Source organism: Dermacentor variabilis, chromosome 3 (assembly GCF_050947875.1).
Source record: "Dermacentor variabilis isolate Ectoservices chromosome 3, ASM5094787v1, whole genome shotgun sequence".
Taxonomy (NCBI): Eukaryota; Metazoa; Arthropoda; class Arachnida; order Ixodida; family Ixodidae; genus Dermacentor; species Dermacentor variabilis.
In genome coordinates, this window is record NC_134570.1 from 178,403,229 (window position 1) to 178,424,891 (window position 21,663).

Below are 21,663 nucleotides of genomic sequence, written 5' to 3' on the forward strand. Positions count from 1 at the left end.
TCGCTAAGTGCTATGGTTTGCATTGCTGCTGCATTTAGTGCCATCGTCGCGCACAGACATGCGCTGTACAAAAAAAAAACGCCAGATTATTGATTATGTGGTCTTTCTTTAATAGATAACGCACAGATCATCAAAATAATTTAGCGTACATTGGACTTGTCCACCCTTATCAACACACCCAAGAGATCGTACCAGTGTTCTTACTCATAAGTAACCTAATCTACAGATCTCATTTATGGAAGTTCTACTGAAAGTGTAGCAAATAACGTATTCATATCGAAGTATGACTCTTGCAGACTCTTCTAAGCGGAAGTCAATTGCAGTTCTTAACGTCGATTGTTGAAAAGTAGTCACTATTGTGAGCATGCACGTGGGCCCGGCCATATTGCATTAACACCCGAAAAGTGTGCACAGTCGAACCGGGTATCCTTTTTTCCGCAATTATTATTATAGAAACGATTTTCGATTCTCTCTATTGTTTCTCATTTTGCTAAGTAGACTATGCGTCATATGAACCTGTCTTGAAAGGAAACGTATCGTTGCTGGCACCTGCGACAATTACGGTTGTCTAATTGCTCATTATATTTAACAAGATGAAACATTACAATGGTACTGATTCGTATTGGCATGTAGTCTTTATTCAGAAGTAAACCAAGTTAACTAGAGACATAAGTAATGAGAGAAAATTATATATAAAGCTACTAATGAACCGGAAAAAGAATACTCATTAATATAGCTTTCCCTCACATTGTTGCATCTGCTATACGTGTGCGTATTTTTGTGTCCTTGTCTTCCATGCTGTGCTTGTATTGCCATAAATAAGAACTTTGCCAAGCCCTTGTGACTTTTACTAAACAAGAGATTCAATTCAGTTTAATCTAATAGCACATGTCAAGTGACTGACGTCTTATTCATTTTATCTAAAAGTTATTGACTGGCAGTAACTTTTCAAGCGTTAAACCATAATATTTTTTCATTGCACTTAAGCTGCGGGTGTCATAGAATGCCAAGGAATTTTTATGAAAGCAGCCAGGGAAGACTTGGAGAAAGATCAGAGATTGTGAGAATGCTAACATAAGTAGGCTGTCTTCTTATATGCCATACAAGGTTTCCCAAGAATGTATCTATCAAACAGATTTTTGAAACGTTTCACCTCAGAAAAATTTGACACAAATTGGTACCATTTATTCAAAAAAAAAATGAAAGTGAAGCATACTGACATGGTATTTGTTACTTGTTTTTTGGCACAACTAAATTTCCTGAACCTCGAAACTCTAGAAAAATTACTCATGTTTGAAAGCACCCTAAATAATTTCCTGTGATGGCATTCATTCGAACTGTAGTTTCAGTTTTGTATCCCAGAAGGTGAATATCTGCCGTGCCATGACACATAAAGTGCTCACATGGTATTTATCATGTTCATGTAGTATACCTAACTTGCAACCGTGTCTTCATCTTCAAGAGGCCTCGTTATGTATAAGAAACTAAGTGACTCTATCAATACAATCACTCCATCTGCCTGCTAGTGAAGTTATGGCCAATGATGCATTCATTTAGGAGTATGAGAAAAACATTTAAATGTGTATTAGGAAAAATAACAGTCCTTTGCATGATGGTGGCAACACTCAAGTCACTCTTCGGAGCATATCATTCTGCGCGAGCATATTTAATTACCAGCCAAGAAGTGTACAGATAGTCCAACTGGGCAACGTTGTTTCAGCAATTCATAAGAGATCATTTGGGATAAGTACAATAATGTGTCATATATGAACTTGTCACAAAAGGAACATGCTGTTACTGCAGCACCAGCATCAGTTGTGACTGTTTAATTGTTCATCATGCCATAAAATGAAAAACAGTAAAGGAGTGCTGTATGTATTGACAAGCAGCCATCAGTTTTACTTCAACCGCAACGATTATTGACTTAAGTGGTTCAAGCGAATATATTCAGCTGCTGAATGAACATACAAAAATACACAATTGTTACTCTTGTCTCACATTGTTGCATCTACTTAATTGCAGCACGCACTTGCGGCACCTTTGGAACATATGACACGGAGGGCAAGGCCGGCCTCGCGACCTTGCTTGCCAAGGGGAAGTAGCCTGTAAATCTGTAAATAGTCTCTGTCGATTATGGCGTAAGACTTACATTTCCATAAAATTAATATTTTATATGACGCAACAAAAAGCGGTAATTCAATTGGATAGTCGCATATCGCATTCGCGCGTGGCTGTCGCATTTTCGTGGAAGAATATTTTTTTTTCTTAAAACGGCTCGCCCCTTTTGTCACTTAACATCCATCGGAGTCATGGAAAGCCTGTTCAATCGATCTCTGTGCGCGGAACAGCATTTGCTAATACGTTCAACTTACATTTGAGGGCACAACAAGTGCGGCGCCTTAGCTGGCAGTCACTTGGTAGTTTTAAATTTCACACACTGTAAGGAAAGCTGGGAAAAAATTAAACAGGGCAGTTAGCATGGGTGAAATATTCCGATGTTTTTGGACAAGCGCTAAAACTTCTGTATTGAAGATTTTTCGCTGGACTTCTATTTGAAAAGTTTATTAAGCAATCTTTATTAATCACCCAGCTTGGCGGAGTGGGCAAAATATCATGACGTGCTCCTTATGACTCAGAAGAATACTGCACCAATTCGACACGCGTAGCGCCTGTCTTTGCTTTTTTAATACTTGGCTCAAGTTAGCTAAAACGCCGTGTATAGATTAACTATAGACTGTTCTACAGGAATTGTCTACAGGCAGTCTATAGACCATAATTTGCACAAAGTGAAAGGGCACAAGTCCATAGAGAGACTAGACTGGTCCATAGGAATACTCTACAGATGGCCCAAAGACATTTCCTAGCCTTCAGTCCACAAAAGTACAACTGCATAAGCCTATAAACATTTGTCTATGACAGCCTGCAGACGTTTTTCTGCGAAAGTGAATTTTCTTTAATCTATAGACAGTCTATAGTCAGCCTATAGACTCAGACATTTTGCAGACTAGTTTACAAAAAGCGTAAGGCCATAATTCCATAGACAGACTATAGACTGGTCTATAGAAATAGCTTATACTTAGCCTTTACACATTTGCCTATATACATTTCATACACTTCAGTGTACAAAAGTAGAACTGTATTAGCGTATACAGTTTTGCCTATAGACATTCTGCGGATATTTACCTAGAAAATTGAATTTTCAATTATCTGTAGACAGTCTATGGACTCGGGCATCTTGTAGGCTGCCTACAAAAAGTGTGGGGCCATAAGTACATAGACAGACTATAGACTGCTCTATAAGAATAGCCTATAGACATTCCATTAACTTCAGCCTACAATAGCAGAACTATATACGCCTATAAACTTTTGTCTACAAACATTTTGCACATATTTGTCTACAAACGTGAATCTTCATTAATATACTATTTATTTATTTAATTTAATTGTTTATTAATTATAAATTATAATAATTACACATTATAAATCATTTATATAATGATTTAAATCAATTAATTCTATAGACTAGTCTACAAAAAGAGTAAGGCCCTAAGTCCACGACCGTCTTAGACTAAAGAAATATCTATAGAAAGTCTATTCCTAGGCACATGTCTATAGACTATCTGTGCACTTTCTACAAAAATTTTTTGTAGGAGTTCTCGCGGTAAGCAACAGAAACTGTGCAGGATTCTTTGTGAAAGCACAGAGTGAAACAAAAAAGAAATTAACTTGATCTTATGCAGCAATAAAAAAACGACTTCATACCAATGCATTACACTCTAAAAAAGTTTGCAGCCTTTGGGGTGTATATCTGCCACACAACAATAATCGTCATCCGCCTTGGTGCGTTTTCTTTCTTGAAAACGCCGCGCCCGCTACTTTCCTGTCCTTCATGCTACGTCATGCTCATAACGCGCATGCCGTTCGTTAATGGAAAGTACCAGGCTCGCAGCGTTAAAGAAAGGAAACGCATCAAGGCAGATGACAATTATTGTGTGGCAGATATACACCCCAAGGGATGCAAACTTTTCTTAGAGTGTATAGTAAAAGCCACGAATAAAAAAGTCACAGTTTCGGCGGTGAAGCATCGATTGCGGTCGCAAATTGGTAGACAGCTATACGAAATAAGGATAGTAGCTTTATCGGCCGTACAAACTTGCAAGCATGGGCTCATGCGCCCGCAAGCAAACGTGAACACATCTCACTCGATGACCGAGTATACTGGCTGTTAAGAGAAAGAGAGAAAGGGTTCAAAGAAAGGCAGGCAGCTTAACCAGGGGCAGTTCCGGTTGCCTACCCTACACGGCGGGAAGGCTTTGAGTCCTGATAGTGGACGATTGCCCAATTAGTCCATCACTCTGCACATCACTTGCCTCTCGGAAATATGGCACGGGCAGACACTGTCAATGCGTGCGAGCGTATCTTGACAGCTGCATATGTCACACGCGGGGTTTTTGGCCATCGCAATAAGGAAGGCACAAGAGCTTGTAAATGCTACGCTTTGGCAGAGACGCTACAGCAGGGTCTGTTCACGACGTGATAACTCAGGCGGTAGACGCATCTGCATATCCGGAGTCAACGAACGCAAACGACACATGGTGAAAACATTCGAGTCCCACAGGAAAAAAGAGTCAGTGCGCAAAAATGAAATGAAGACACATTGAACACTTTCATGTGCAGATCAGCCGGATTCGCTGGTGTGGTCATTCTCGTTGATGTTTCGGTGTCCTGGAAGCCATTGAAAGCTCTCAAAACTGCAATGAAGAAGCTCGGCAGCAGCAGCGAGCGATTTTACCTTTCTTGTGATGCTCGCATTAGTGCGACCTAAGCAGCCAGAACACAGTGTACACGAAGCTATAAGCACTCAGCGCACTCTGTCCCAAGCGCAGATGGCTTTCAAAATAGGGCCCACGCGGCCGCCACCGGAGTAGACCCCCCTCTCCCCCCCCCGTGCCTTACGCTCTTCTTCCACGCTTTCCTCGCGCGCGCAAGATTGAGCTACTGTCATCGTCTAACCCTCGCAAGCTTTCAATCAAACACACAGTATACGGCACGCGGCAACGATGTTATCGCTCTTGGATTTCGCACGAAGCACCACGGCGACAACGACGGCAGAAATGCTCCTGGAGTGCCCATATAATTGCTATAGCAATAGAAAGATGTTGATGTTGAGTTTAATGGCGCATAAGCAACTAAGGCCATCATGCGCCAACAGCAAGGTATAATGTAGGGAAAAGCTGGGTAACCTCAAAAAGGTCCTTTTCTGATAGAGGACCCCGAGGATTCCAACAAATTAAATAAACACCTCAGCGTTCTTCTCAGACATGAGAAGGTGGATGAGGTGTGTCACCGGATGTGAAAGAGAACAAGATCAAGCTTTACAATTTTTCGAGAAAACCGGTTTCTTTTAAAAAGCTAAATATATGAATTGTGCCAACCAGTGCATCTTCGCTTAAAATCAATGAAGGATGAAAAGGAATGCGTTCGCTGTAAAATGGCGTAAAATATTTTTTTCTTAATGTCTCAAGTCGTCTGCAGGAGAGTAAAATGTGAGTTACTGTAAGTTCGTCTCCGCATTTGTCACAAACAGGCTTGTCTTTTTTTGTCAGCAAGTAATTATGGGTGAGGTGTGTGTGTCCAATGCGGAGTCGACATAAGACAACTTCAATAAAACGTTCTTGGTGTGAACATGACTTCCACTCTTCGATGATGGGTTTTACAAGGCGTAGCTTATTGTTCGTTTGGTTGTTCCATGCGGACTGCCATTTTTCTTTCAGTTTATGGCACACTAATTTCATGCAATCTCTGTAAGGAATTCTTATGTTTTTGATTTGCTTATGTCGAGCTTTCGCTGCACTCTCGTCTGCTTTCTCATTTCCACAGATTCCTACGCGGCTCGGCACCCAACAAAATTTGATGTTTTGTCCCCGCCTCGCGGCTTCTGTTATGTTGTTTAGGATGTCACCGATTATTGGCAGAACTGCATTCCTAGGCTGAAGTGCTGTAAGTATGCTTAGTGAGTCTGTATAAATGATGCTGTTTTCAATGTTTTCATGTAATATTCTTTCCACATCCATGGAAATTGCATGACCCTCTGCAGTGAGAATTGATGCACATTGCGGCAGCCGTACTATTTCTTCCCAGCTATTCTGTATCACAGCACATCCCACGTAGTGTGCAGCTTTGGAACCATCGGTGTAAAATGCTGTGTGTTCCACATATTTTTCTTTTAGTGCTAAATATTCTTGTAATATATGTTCCTGCGCCGTTAGTTTTTTCTGAAAACGTGTTAATGATAAGTCACAAACAGAAGGCAAGCAATACCATGGTGGCAGTGGATCGGGTTTCTGGGCAATATTAGGCAGTGTGTCCGTTACATGTAACTCTTGTAATTTCTCTTCAAAACGGAGAAGGAGTGGTCTGATATCCTGGGGTTTGTTTGTGAATAATATTCTAGATGGGCATTTGTTAACTATTGGGTAACATATATGTTTTGGCAAGGAACGGATTTTTAGAACATACGAGCATGTCAGCATGCTTCTTCTGTCGGCAAGTGGGGGTTCGTTAGTTTCTACATACAAACTGGTTATGGGCGACGTCCTGTAGGCACCAGTTGACAAGCGTAAACCTAAATTGTGTACTGGGTCCAATCGTTTCAAATATGATGATCTGGCAGAGCCATACACTATACACCCATAGTCTAAGGAGGAGCGTATGACGGAGCGGTATATTTGTAGAAGGCATGCCCTATCAGAGCCCCAGCGTTCCGTGAAAGGACTTTAAGTATGTTGAGTGCTCTAGAGGCCTTGTTTTTCACCGTGTTTATGTGAGGTAGGAATGTTAGCTTTTTGTCAAATGTAATGCCAAGAAATTTGTGCTCGTTTTTCACTGGAAGTTCGGTTTCATTAAGGTGTAGGGTGGGATCAGCCTGTAAACCTCGTTTCAGCGAGAACATAACGGCCACTGTTTTCTGTGGAGAAAACTGGAACCCATTTTTATCTGCCCATGTTGCTAGTTTGTTTATTGTTAACTGTACTTGCCTCTCGCATGTTGATACGCTTGATGATGTGCAAGCTATCTGGAGATCATCAACGTAAACTGAATACATAATGGTTTTCGGAATTATTTGTGCTAGGGAATTCATTTTTACAATAAAGAGTGTAGTGCTTAAGATACACCCTTGTGGTACCCCATTTTCCTGACTGAACTTCCTTGAGAGAGTTGAACCGAGGCGCACATGGAAGGAACGGTTGGACAAAAAGTCACGCAGGCAGTTTAACATCCTGCCGCGAATGCCCAGATCTACTAGGTCGCGGAGAATGCCATACCTCCAGGTAGTATCATAAGCCTTGTCTAGATCAAAAAAGACGGCAAGGCAGTGTTGTCTGCGGATGAATGCCTCTCGAATTGTGTTTTCAAGTCGAATGAGGTGATCAGTTGTAGAGCACGTTTTTTAAAACCACACTGATGGATGTCGAGTAGTTCACGGGAGTCTAGAATAAACATCAATCTAATATTCAAAATGCTTTCGAAAGATTTCGCCAGACAGCTGGTAAGGGCTATTGGCCTATAACTACCGGGAGATGTCGGTGGCTTTCCGGTTTTCAAAAAGGGTACAATAATAGCTTTTTTCCAGGCCTCCGGTATTTTCCCTTGTAACAGTATCTTGTTAAAAAAATTCAGAAGTGCATTTATAGCGGATTCGGAGAGATGTGCCAGCATTTCATAATGAATTTCATCGGGCCCTGGTGCCGTTTGTTTCCCGGCAGACAGTACTCTAGTGATTTCTTGATGAGTGATTAAACTATTATACGGCTCATTTGTGCTGCCACTAATCGGAAGCCTTTGCTTTTCAGCCACGTTCTTATATTTTAAAAATGACTGAGTGTAGTGTGAAGACTAGAGACTGCAGCGAAATGTTCTCCTAATATGTTGGCCTGTTCCTCTATACTTGTTTGGATGCCAGGGGTTGTCAGGAGAGGAATTGTAAATGGGGAGTAGCTACCATGGAGCTTACGTACCTGCTCCCACATGTTTTTTGATGTGACTGTGCTATTTACTGATGAAACGTGTACTTGCCATGACGTCTTTTCGGCATTACGGCGGACGTATCGTGCTTTAGCTCGTGCCTTTTTAAAGATTAGGAGGTTTTCCTGAGTGGGATATCGGCGAAGGACACCCCAGGCTTTATTTTGTTTTCGCTTTGCTTCTTTGCATTCCCGAGTCCACCACGCCTTGTGATTTTGTCTCACCACTCCTGAACTCTGGGGGATAGCTAAACGGGCAGCGGCTAAAATACAGGTTGTGAGTTGTTCATTGAGATCATCGACACTAAGGTCTTCAGAAAAGACTTCATCTAGATTGGCTTTTTCTCTAAACAGTGTCCAGTCAGCTGCTTGGAGCTTCCATCGTAATAATAATATACTAATAATATTTGGGGTTTTACGTGCCAAAACCACTTTCTGATTATGAGGCACGCCGTAGTGGAGGACTACGGAAATTTTGACCACCTGGGGTTCTTTAACGTGCACCTAAATCTAAGTACACGGGCGTTTTCGCATTTCGCCCCCATCGAAATGCGGCCGCCGTGGCCGGGATTCGATCCCGCGACCTCGTGCTCAGCAGCCCAACACCATAGCCACTGAGCAACCACGGCGGGTAGCTTCCATCGTCGTGGTTTGTTTGAAATGATTGCAGGTGAGGATGGAAGAGTGATTATGACTGGTAGATGATCGCTTCCATATAGGTTATCTATGACGTCCCATTTAAAATCGTTAAAAATACAACGTGAACTAAAAGATAAATCGATACAGCTCATCTTTCCTGAGCTTGGGGAGCAGTATGTTGATTTGCCAGAATTCAACAAACAAACATTATTGCTTAAAATAAAATCTTCTATAATTTGTCCTCTTATGTCTGTTTTCTCGCTTCCCCAAAAACTGGAATGCGCATTAAAATCCCCAACTACCAGATAGGGTTCTGGTAATTGTTGGAACAGGTACTCTAACTCATGAAGGGTTATTTTTAGGTGTGGTTCTAAATACACAGAGCACACCGCAATCGTTTTGTATGAGAGCAAAGTGGCTGCCACAGCTTCAAATTTGGTTTTTATTTTGACTTCACGAGCTGCAATGCCACTTTGTATAATGATGGCTACCCCTCCTGAGAGCCTGTTTGCTTGCTCTCGGTCACGGCGAAAGACTTTGTATTTTTTATTACATTTGTATGCTGAGGACCTAAGTTCGTTTCCTGTAGGCACATTGCTACAGGAGAGAAAGAATTTATTATCTTTTTTATATCACTAAAATTATTTAGGAGTCCTCTGCAATTCCAGTGTATTAGGAACGCCATATTGATTTATGTGTGTGGGGTCGGGATACGTTTAATTGGTTTTCGCCCCGTGATTCGGGGGTTTTCTTTACACGCAGTATCCAAGGAGTTCCGCCGTCCCTGTGACGTTGACGGCACGGAACCACCCTGGCTCGTCTCCATTACCTCATCAGAGGCGCTGGAGGGTCGTGCAGACTGCACGTAGGCACTTTTTTCAGACCTCTCCTCGTGGGCAGAGGCCTTGAGGCTTGCCAACTCGAGGGACGGCATAGCCTGCTTTGCGGCTGGGGGAGCAGCGTGAGCTGCTCCCACCGGGGGCGAGGGTGGCTCCGTCCCAGCCTCACTATGTGTGGTCTGGGCAGGTGCCGGAGGCCGGTGTGGTGGATCGCCCTGTCGCACCACATCGGCGAAGTTCATGTTCGGTTTCAGTGAAAACTTGTTTTTAACTAGGATGCGGTTTCTAGCCTCTTTGAATGAAATGTTCTCAATTGTTTTCAATGTAATGATTTCTTTTTCTCTCTTCCATGAGGGGCAAGATCTGGAGTATGCAGCATGCTCTCCTTCACAGTTCGCGCAGCGAGGTGCTGCTTCGCATATTTCAGAAGCATGGTCTTTGGATGCACATTTCGCGCAGGTTTTGCGACCACGGCAACTCTGGGAGCCATGGCCAAATCTCTGACAGTTGAAGCAACGTCGAGGGTTCGGTATGTATGGGCGAACTGCAACTTTCGTATACCCAACTTCAATTGTCTCTGGAACTGTGCAGCAAGTGAAAGTCAAAATTAGATGCTTGGTAGGTAACTCTTGGTTGTCTTTTCTTATTTTATTTTCTCTGAACGTTGCTGACATTTTGTTCGGAAAGCCCATTTAGCATTTCTTCTTCGGAGAGATCCAAAAAGTCAATTTCAGAAATCACCCCACGCACTGTGTTCAACGATCTGTGGGTTGCAATTAAGACGGGGATGTCTTCAAACGACACGATATTAGCAAGTTTGCACACTTGAGCTTTGCTTTGGATTTCTAGCAGTAAGTCACCGCTAGCGAGCTTTGTTACTTTATAGTTGGTGCCTATGGCTTCTTTCAGACATCTTGCTACTGTGAACGGGGATATTTTTCTAGCCGGTTTTTCTGGCTTTTCACTGTGTATCACGTGATACTTAGGGAAGATTTATTTTGTTTTTTGAAAAAATCAGCTGTGACATCGGTCCGCCCTCTTTTGTGAGGGCGATCTGGTTTGGAGAGAGGAGGTGCCATGGGAAAATGTATTATTCGGCCGCGGTGCCAGCCACCCACCATGGAGCCCTACAAGGGGACGGGAGAGGAACTTGTAAGCAAGTCCTCCCCACGCCAGCTGTACAGCGCAACTGTAACCAAATATGGCTGAACTCAGGGCAGCTCGCCACACAAGGTTAACCCTAGCCACCAAGGAAAAAAGGGAAAACGCAAGAAGAGATGAGGAGATAGGAGAGTTGTGAGAAAGGAAATAGGAAAGTGAAAGATATAGGGGAGGACAGGAAAAGGCGACTGCCGATTTCCCCCGGTCGGGTCAGGCCGGAGGTGCCGTCTACGTGAAGCAGAGGCCAAAGGAGTGTGTTGCCGCCGCTGGGGGGCCGTAAAGGTCCAAGCACCCGGCATAGACTCAACTCCCAGGATCCCCTTTTCCCCGGATACGGCTAAACCGCGCACGACTACACGCGGGAGGGTCCAACCCTCGTGTGCTCGGGTACGTGGTGTCGCAACACACCAAACGCCTGCTCGCGCAGACGCCCCTGCGGGGCAATAGAAAGAGCAGCAGCTAGGCTTCTGTGCCATCGCGCAGTACGAGAATTGAGAGTCACGCAGGGTCAGGGTACAGAGAAGCACCTACTCATGAAGAAAAGCACTGACTCTTCGGGATCCTTTTTTTGTGCCTAATAAAATAATATAGTGCACATGCTGCAAGTAATCTACTGTCTGTGCCAATACACTTCACATCGAGAGCATCTTTAGCGCCACAATCGTCAGCTGTAGTAGCTTCCTTTTTTTTTGAACCCACTTTGCTGGTGCGTTCACTACAGAATAAAAGTCGCAGTTTTGCCCGAAAGACGGTGCACAAATTTCAACCGCAAGCTTGTACACAGCTATACGAAGTAAGGATAGTAGTTTTATGGGCCGTATAAGCATAGAAACATTCTTTACTAAGTAAATTAACAAGCATGGTGTCAACGCCCACGCACAAACACGAACACATCACACTTGATGACCGTGGACGTACGGAGCCAAAACACTGGCGAGAGGTACGAAACACCACAATACGTACGCGACACCATTGACAACTCCCGCCGAATCATTGGGAGCGTCACACATTGCTTGAGCATCCACGGCTATCTGGGCTGCTGCGGCTGCTGCTTTCGCTTGAAGCTCTAGGCGCCTTTTCAACCAACCCGGCTGCCTCAGGAATAGGCTGAAGGCGACGGAGTTGAGGGTGATGGCACCGAACAGCAGCATGGCAGCCCGGAAGCCGTACGTGTCTGTGAGCACCTCCAGCATCTTGGGGAATGCGAACGTCGCCATGGTGGAGCCAGCGAAGTTGATGCCCATGGCCAGACCCCTATAGCGGACGAAGTGCTCGTTGATAACCGTCGGAATTACGACGAACACCAAGCCGCTCCCAATCGCTGGAGTCAGGGCAAGCGGAGAAAAAGAAAGAGAGAAAAGAAAAGCACGAAAAGGTATCCCTAAACGACGGCACTAAGCCGAAATATCTGCACACCGAACACAAGGAATTTCACGGCGAGCCGCCCAAACACCCGCGGCGGTGGCTGCGTACGATGAGTGAGCGAATATGTACAACCGGCAGCAAACAGTTATATGAAGTTGTAATAGTAAATCAGGTTTCTGTAGTAACAAAACGACCATTCTTAAAATGGAACGAGGCATGGTAAACTGTACGTAAACGCGCCTGACGGCGCGCTTACGTCCCACACCAAGTCGCAGTTTGGGCAATGCCAGCAGGTTACTTCAGGTTACATCGTTGCCTATATTTAGTGGCAACGAAGGCTAGTTGCATTCTGCCAAAATTAGAGAGTCAACCAAAAGAGGATAGCAATCTTTTTTTGCGACGAGACGCCCAAACACGCGTACGTACAAGATCGATGACGTCAATGTGATTTACTGATGTCTACGTCTCGGTGCTATAACTTTGACATTGGAACAATCAGGTTGTACGTTTATTAACAATGACCAACTTCCTTCGCGAGAACGATAAAAAAAAGCATTAAAGTGACACTTCACCAGCCTAATGAGATTTAGCAGTCCTCCTCAGTGTCCCTTTGAGCAGTTCTTACTAAAATACTAGAGAGCACAGTAATACATTAAATCTTCGGAGAGACATCATTATTAGTGCAGGACGACGTTAGAAAGTGTGTTGTTTCTCTTCTCGTGCGAAGAAGTCATCAATGCGGAATTGCTAATGTTGTTTTGTGAGGCGTTCATTCCAAATGCGAAATTAAAGCCATCCATTGCTAAAGGCGCATAGAGATGGGATCACCCGTGCCTCTAGTCATTAATCCGTCCGTTGCGGACGACATTTGCGATGTCCATCTGTGGCTGCTGGTCTCGCGGTCATTTGGAAAAGAGAGCCAAGGACTGGCATTGGCGCCATTAAAGATCGATGGCCTCCTCTTCACGAGCACAACTGCATTTCGAAAGGGTCATCGTTAAGCCATCCCCGCCGCTGGCCGACTACAAGACCAGCGTTCGACTACGTCTCCATAACGGCTTGCGTCATGCCACATGCTTGCTGGTGCCTGTGCTCATTGTACGAGAGCACGTATACTTGGGAACTACATTACGAGGCTAGCACCGCTCTTGGTGTTTTCGTGTCGTAGCTTGCATGGATAGGCATTTGCCTTCCATTAGTTGCGTTCCTAGAAAGCTTATCTTGGGCATTTGGCAATAGTTGTGGCCTGCATTTTTATTGACAGTGCATCTGCCAAGTTACGTTCGGCATTAGTTTCACGGAATTTACGTTATTCTCGAAGATATCGCATTTACTTCAATTCCCGCCATCGTTTCAATTCAGTAGTTGTAGCATGGGTCCTTCAACACTTCAATGAACTGCTGAATACGAAAACTTACTGAACTATATGTTGTACAAATCGTACTACCGTTCCATATATAGTTTTCGTATACCTTTGACCCCGTTATGGGAGCATGTGTGTAGCGGTGCGACCATGGGCCACGAACCACATGCGAATTATGGTCCGCTAGGACGATACCACAGAGCCGCAGAGTGAATGCGTTGCACCAACCTTCGTCAGCCCTGCCGGAATGCCGTCTTTAAAAGTATGTGTATAACAAAGTTAATCGTCGATTATCGCCACCTTTACTACTGTGTCAGAAAAAAAATAAAGATACGCTCCTTATCTCTACAGCACTTTTTAATCTTATTTGATGCATTGGTTTAGCCATCCTGTATTACACATAAAGTAATCCAGTGATCGTCACTTTAAGTGATACGCGACATGTCCACTAAGACGAACACTACTAGTAATGAAGTGTCCATCAAAAATAGCGCAGGCATGAAATGTCCACGTGAATGACGTGCTCCACGTCACGTACCCTAGTGCATAATTTACGACTAATGTTCGCCCACAAGCCTTGTGGCGTCTTTTGAACTACTAATTTTTGTTCTTTCGTCTATTAAATCGCACGATTCACTTCCTAAGGGCAAGTTACCTTAATTTTTAGCCGTTACTTTAGATACGATTAATACCCAAAGCACTCGCCCTTATCCGACGCCCCGTTGCGACACATGGTTTGGCTTGGTTACGTGAATTAAGGCACCACGCTTGCAACCAGCTGGGTTTCTTCAATTCTCCAATAGTTCACTACATTGTGTGGCTCCCTAGACATTGTTTTCACGAGGACTCAATGACGCACAGGAAAGGACACCGGAACAGTTAATCCACGAAAAAGATCCATGTACAGCTCGCTCAGCACAGCCTGCATGAAAATTTTTTTTATCGTGGAGCCATGCTAAAGCAGCACTTCGAGACTGAACACATTGTCGCGCCGGAACTCCGGAACTCACGTGCAACTCCACAGCTTTTTTTCAATGATGTTTATGAGGCGGTCATTTGAGCGGAAGAGCGAATGTTGAAAAAGCATAGCACTATGTACAAGGCCTATGAAAACTGCACAACCTTGCTCCCAGAAAAAAAAAGAAGAGCATCACCAGGTATTTCCGCGTTTCTAATCTCTTCAAAGTAGTTACCTCCTGCGCCCAGACACTGAGTCTTAGGTCCCTCCACTTCTCAAAAGTCCTCCAACACCTCCTCAGGAAGTGCTGCGTATTTCCGTCTTTCTAATCTCTTCAAAGTAGTCACCTCCTGCGCCCAGACACTGAGTCTTAGGTCCCTCCACTTCTCAAAAGTCCTCCAACACCTCCTCGGGAAGTGCTGCGTATTTCCGTCTTTCTAATCTCTTCAAAGTAGTTACCTTCTGCGCCCGGACACTGAGTCTTAGGTCCCTCCACTTCTCAAAAGTCCTCCAACACCTCCTCGGGAAGTGCTGCGTATTTCCGTCTTTCTAATCTCTTAAAAGTAGTTACCTCCTGCGCCCAGACACTGAGTCTTAGGTCCTTCCACTTCTCAAAAGTCCTCCAACACCTTCTCGGGAAGTGCTGCGTATTTCCGTCTTTCTAATCTCTTCAAAGTAGTTACCTCCTGCGCCCGGACACTGAGTCTTAGGTCCCTCCACTTCTCAAAAGTGCTCCAACACCTCCTCGGGAAGTGCTGCGTATTTCCGTCTTTCTAATCTCTTCAAAGTAGTTACCTCCTGCGCCCGGACAGTGAGTCTTAGGTCCCTCCACTTCTCAAAAGTCATCCAACACCTCCTCGGGAAGTGCTGCGTATTTCCGTCTTTCTAATCTCTTCAAAGTAGTTACCTCCTGCGCCCAGACACTGAGTCTTAGGTCCCTCCACTTCTCAAAAGTCCTCCAACACTTCCTAGGAAAGTACTGCGTATTTCCGTCTTTCTAATCTCTTCAAAGTAGTTACCTCCTGCGCCCAGACACTGAGTTTTAGGTCCCTCCACTTCTCAAATGTCCTCCAACACCTCCTCCGGAAGTGCTGCTAGGGCAGCCGCTGCGTTGACTTCATGCATTCTGCAGTTTGAAACTGGGTTCCTTTCGGATGCCTTAAGAATTATGGGAACAACTGAAAGCCTTATGTGTCCGCCAACCGTTCGGTACGTGCCACTGGTAACGTGCCCGTCCTTTGCAAATCCTCCGGAATGGACATATTCCGCTATGATACATAAGGTACGGAATACCCAAATGTTGCTCGATACATATTGTGCTTTCCTATGCATAAACCTGTCATGCGCATTCATCTGTCAAGAAGGTTCGTACATCGCCATCGTCATTGCATCGATGCGTACAAGTCTCACGCTGTACAACCTTCTGAATTGGAGCTCGCGTTTAGGCATAGCTTGTAAACGATGTAGTGCATAAACTACACGACAATAAGGTCATAACCATTCTTGTGGATAAATGAATGCATTCCGTGAGATTACTCGTTGCGTAGGAAGAAAGTAAACAAAATTGCATGTATCGCCCTTAGTTGTAAAGCATTTTATTATCTAATGGACAAAAGCTTTGCTTCACACCGATTTCAACATGTGCGCTAGCGCTGCATAACTTTCTATTCTTTCCAATTATTCATTCCTGCATCAATTTTTTCCTATTTCTTTCGGGATGGTATGTAAGGCTGAAAAATTGCACGGCTGATTGCGCCAAGAATTGTCGAAGTTTAAGCGACAATCGAGCGTGCAATATTAGCAGGTGCCCAAAGTGCTAGAACTTACCGTGGAGTATTCCGAGGCTCATGATGAGGTGCTCAATGCGCGTTGCAAAGAAACACAGCATGAGTCCAAACGCCGCTATCACACCTCCCGTGATGGCCACGGGTCTGGCAGTGTACTTGTGCGCCATTGGACCAGAGATTAGTCCTGCGTCAATACAAGGACAACAGGCATTCCCGAGTGATCGAAAAACGCAGCAAGGTGGACACTTGTACTAGTTGCTTGCCTGACATTAATTCCGCTACAAATAAGGAAGACCGTTGGCACACGATACATACAAGGCATCCGCTGGACAACATCCGACTTTTTTACGAAAGTAGCAAAGACACAAAAAGGTCAATAGAGGCTTTAAAAAGTGAAGCTATGATTGCGTATCGGCTCGTTCTCTTGCGCTTATTGAGTGCGACACAGTTTTTCAATGCTACGGATTGAAGTGTATGCATGCATACATTTCGCCTTTTGTAGTTCATATATGCACATTTAAAGGACTGTCAATTGTTTGTCATCGTCTGTTTTCCTTCGTTTCAATTTCATGTTCTTAAGTCCCTTCTGCGCTGCAGGTCAGATAATAATCAAGCAAGGTCACTCGGTGCTCACCACCGTATCTGCTCAAATTAAGGTCTATAAGCAAAGCAAGCAAACACGATTTCTATTTCATAGTGTCATGACCAGCATCAGCCTGGTTACGCCCACTTCAGGGCAAAGGCCTCTCCCATACTTCTCCACTACCCCGCTCATGTACTAATTGTGGCCATATTGTCCCTGCAAACTTCTTGAACTCATCCGCCCACCTAACTTTCTGCCGCCCTCTGCTACGCATCCCTTCCCTTGGAATCCATTCCGTAACTCTTAATGACCATCGGTTATCTTCCCTCCTCACTACGTGTCATGCCCATTCCCATTTCTTTTTCTTGATTTCAACTAAGATATCATTAACTCGCGTTTGTTCCCTCACCCAATCTGCTCTTTTCTTATCCCTTAACGTTAAACCTACCATTCTTCTTTCCATAGCCCGTTGCGTCGTCCTCAATTTAGGTAGAAGCCTTTTCGTAAGCGTCCAGGTTTCTGCCCCGTACGTGTGTACTGGTAATACACAGCTGTTAAAAAACTTTTCTCTTGAGGGATAATGGCAACCTGCTGTTCATGATCTGATAATGCCTGCCAAACGCACCCCAGCCCATTCTTATTCTTCTGATTATTTCCGTCTCATGATCCGGATCCGCAGTAACTCCCAGTCCTAAGTAGATCTATTCCCTTACCACTTCCAGTGCCTCACTACCTATCGTAAACTGCTGTTCTCTTCCGAGACTGTTAAACATTACTTTAGTTTTCTGCAGATTAATTTTTAGACCCACCCTTCGGCTTTGCCTCTCCAGGTCAGTGAGCATGCACTGCAGTTGGTCCCCTGAGTTTCTAAGCAAGGCAATATCATCAGCGAATCGTAAGTTACTAAGGTATTCTCCATTAACTCTTATCCCCAATTCTTCTGAATCCAGGTCTCTGAATACCTCCTGCAAGCACGCTGTGAATAGCATTAGAGAGATCGTATCTCCCTGCCTGACGCCTTTCTTTATAGGGATTTTGTTTGTTTCATTATGGAGGACTACGGTGGCTGTGGAGCCGCCATAGATATGTTTCAGTATTTTTACATACGGGACGTCTACACCCTGATTCCGCAATGCCTCCATGACTGCTGAGGTTTCGACTGAATTAAACGCTATCTCGTAATCACTGAAAGCTATATATAAAGGTTGTTTATATTCCTCAAATCTTTCTATCACCTGATTGATAGTGTGAATATGGTCTATTGTTGAGTAGCCTTTACGGAATCCTGCCTGGTCCTTTGGTTGACGGAAGTCTAAGGTGTTCCTGACTCTATTTCCAATTATCTGAGTAAATACTTTGTCGGCAACGGACAGTAAGCTGATTGGTCTATAATTTTTCAAGTCTTTGGCGTCCTCTTTCTTATGGATTAGGACAATGTTATAATTCTTCCAAGATTCCGGTACGCTCGAAATCATGAGGCATTGCGTATACTGGGTGGCCCGTTTTCCTAGAACAATCTGCCCACCATCCTTCAACAAATCTGCTGTTACCTGATCCTCCCCAGCTGCCTTCCCCTTTTGCATAGCTCCCAAGGCTTTCTTTACTTCTTCCGGCGTTACTTGCGGGATTTCAAGTTCCTCTAGACTATTCTCTCTTCCATTATTGTCTTGGGTGCCACTGGCACTGTATAAATCTCTATAGAACTCTTCCGCCACTTGAACGATCTCATTCATATTAGTAATAATATTGCCGGCTTTCATACATCGGCGTTTCTTGATCAGATCTTTCATCTGCTGCAATAGCTTACTGGCATCCTGTCTAACGGAGTTACCACCGACTTCCATTGCACACTCCTTAGTGATGCCCATAAGATTTTTGTTCATATCTTCAACACTAAGCTCGTCTTTCGGAGTTAAGGCCGAATACCTGTTCTGTAGCTTGATGGGGAATACCTCCATTTTCCCTCTTACCGCTAACTCATTGATTGGCTTCTTATGTACCATTTTCTTCCGTTCCCTCCTCAAGGCTTGGCTAATTCGAGTTCTTGCCATCCTATTGTCACCGCAGCGCACCTTGCCGAGCACGTCCACATCTTGTATGATGCCACGGTTAGCGCATTTCTAGTCGCGGTATTCGGGCTCCTCCACGTCCACTTTCGGCTATCCCGCTTTCGGAAGAAGGTATTCATTATCCGCATATTATTCTGTTCTGCAAACTCTACTAATAACTCTCCCTTGCTATTCCTAAAGCCTATGCCATATTCCCCCACTTGTCTCCAGCCTCCTTCTTGCCTATTCTGGCATGGAAGTCGCCCATCAGTATAGTGTATTTTGCTTTGACTTTACCCACCACCGATTCCACGTCTTCATAGAAGCTTTCGACTTCCTGGTCATCATGACTGGATGTCGGGGCGCAGACCTGTGCGACCTTCATTTGTACCTCTTATTAGGTTTTACAACAAGACCTGCCACCCTCTCGTTAATGCTATAGAATTCATGTATGTTACCAGCTATATCCTTATTAATCCGGAGTCCGACTCCTAGTTCTCGTCTCTCCGCTAAGCCCCGGTAGCACATGACGTGCCCGCTTTTTAGCACTGTATGTGCTTCTTTCGTCCTGGTAGCTTCACTGAGCCTTATTATATCCCATTTACTGCCATCTAATTCCTCCAATAACACTGCTAAACTCGCCTCACTAGATAATGTTCATAGTGTAAAATCGGATAATCCAGCGTGCGCTGGCCGCGGACGCAACCACTCTATGTTGCACCTTTCCCTTCTTTATATGAGAAATGCCAGCAGATTTTATCCTTCGCTACTTTTACAAAAAACAACGGAACGAAAGTCACTCCCCTAACACAGGAAGCAAACGCCATGGCGGCTCATTGGTTATGGCGTCGCGTCGCTGAGCACAAGGTCGTGGGTTTGCTTCCCCGGCGTGGCGGCCGCATTCTAAAGGACTTTGTGGAAGGCGAAAGTGCAGGTGCACCGTGATTCGCGTGCACGCTAAAGAAATCAACGCAGTAAAGACTATTCGGAGACTTCCATCACGGTGTCTCTGGTAAACAATTGCGCAGTTTCCGAACGTTAAAGCTATGATTAATTTATTGTATCAAGCATAACAAATGCTTAAAGTAAGGAGTGCTATCTGAGGCTGCGCTACATATTCCTTTCGAAAGAAATGAGCAATTTTGGCTCACCCAACTCAATATAACGGCATACCTACGCTAATGTTTAGAGAACACACAGCGGAGTCCGGAGTAATAAGGAATAAGTTAGGTCAATTTCATAGAGGTGCGAAGTTCATACCGCTACAGCTGTGGTGCATGACTGGTGTCCATACATTTACGCATTGCGGAATTATGTAGCCGATAACAATTTAATTGGTGTATTAAAAATGTAATCGATTACAGTGACTAATTACTGCACCACGAAAGCAACTGCACAATTTTAAAAAAAATCATCATGATTGTTCCAATAAAGCGAAGAGAACAAACTACCTTGGCTCTCTCAGTGCGTCTTCTGCAGCCCTTAAGGCGTTCTATATCTTTGCTAACAAATAATTTTCACACTTATCGCAGGTCATCTTCCCTCGTTTTCCTGTGTAGGTATCCGCTGCGTTAATGAAGACTCACTAGACGTGCATGCTTGAGGGTACGGCGGTGTTCTAACGTACGAACACTTGGCTCAAAAGATCGCGGAGGCTCAACGCCAGGATGCTCGCGTCCAGTAACGAAGCACTGTGCTTCGTTGCTGAGGCTCAGTCGCTTAGCGGCCTCTCAGAAGGCGCTAGGGGCAGGGCCTGCGAAAAGCTGTAAAAAATATCGCAGTAGGTGATTTCCTGGCGCCAGCGTCTGAGATGGCCATCGATTCAATTTGTGAGCAACAGCATCTGGTGGAGTGTTAAGGGGAAGCATTACCTTGGCGCCTGCTATCTGAATGCATGGGAACGGCGAAATCGAGTTTTCACGGCAACCTCTGCACCAATTTGATAGGGCTGGTTGCATATAAAAGAAGAAGGCAAAATCCAGTTACTGCAGCAAGCAGACTGCTTCTTTAGATTGTCCATTTTGTTGTAAAAATTGTTGAAAATTGCGAAATTTCTGAAAACGATACCATCTAGTTTAAAACGTTGTAACCCGACAACGAAAAACATTCATAATTTTGTAAGCCGAACCTAAGAATCCATCTTAAAGAGGCAAAATTGATGTTTTCTGCAGCTCTCTGAAATCTACTGCTGATTCGTGATTCGGACTTTTGCAAACCCCTCGTGAACGTCGTAACATATTCACGTAAGCTGCTAATTCATGTATCGAAACGAATGCACTATACAGAGCGCGATATCTGTTTGGGGGGCAGTGTTACGAACTAGTAGACTTCGCGCTTCTATTTTTCTGAAACTCAACGATCTTTGGAAATTCCTGTAAGACACTCATTTCGCAAAACAAATATTCTTCTCACTCTAGTCACTAGAATTTACCATTCTCTCCAGAATATGCAAGAAATTTCGTTCACCTTCATGAACTGGTTCTCTCACAAAGGCATTTCTCCATTTGACATGTATTTTATTAAGTGACCTGGGAGTTGGCCCCGATCTAAAGCTTCCTCTTAAGATGAAGAACCATGTGCTGTCTGCTAGGGTTTGCATGTCTAAACACACGCATCCGCCACGCTGCTACGTGACACGACCGCAGACGTTCTACTGTAGCTCGGGTTAAATTCTAGCGCTCAAAACTTCATCGCCAGCTGCAGCTTGTGCTGCAGCTGGCGATGCTGCAAACAGTAATTTGAATTACATAGTGTATTACTGAGTAAAAAAGTCATAGAAATACCAAAAGTACCACATCTGTTGCAAGTTACGAGTAATTTATTACATGCAATTTGTTGCAGTAGTGCTGCATTAGGGGTGGTGCATTAAACCAGTGCACATAAAAACTTCATAAGC

General features: G+C 44.2%; 1 protein-coding gene across 1 annotated transcript in view; it reads right to left on the reverse strand.

The window, feature by feature from the left end:
• The window catches only part of LOC142576545 (monocarboxylate transporter 13-like), a 103,309-nt gene that overhangs the window by 31,191 nt on the left and 50,455 nt on the right, over window positions 1–21,663 (reverse strand). Inside the window, exons 4-5 of the mRNA XM_075686711.1 lie at window positions 16,177–16,320; window positions 11,627–11,984 (exon numbers count right to left, since the gene is read on the reverse strand). Of these exons, the coding sequence (XP_075542826.1) occupies window positions 11,627–11,984; window positions 16,177–16,320 (502 nt within the window). The remainder of the gene's footprint in view (window positions 1–11,626; window positions 11,985–16,176; window positions 16,321–21,663) is intronic.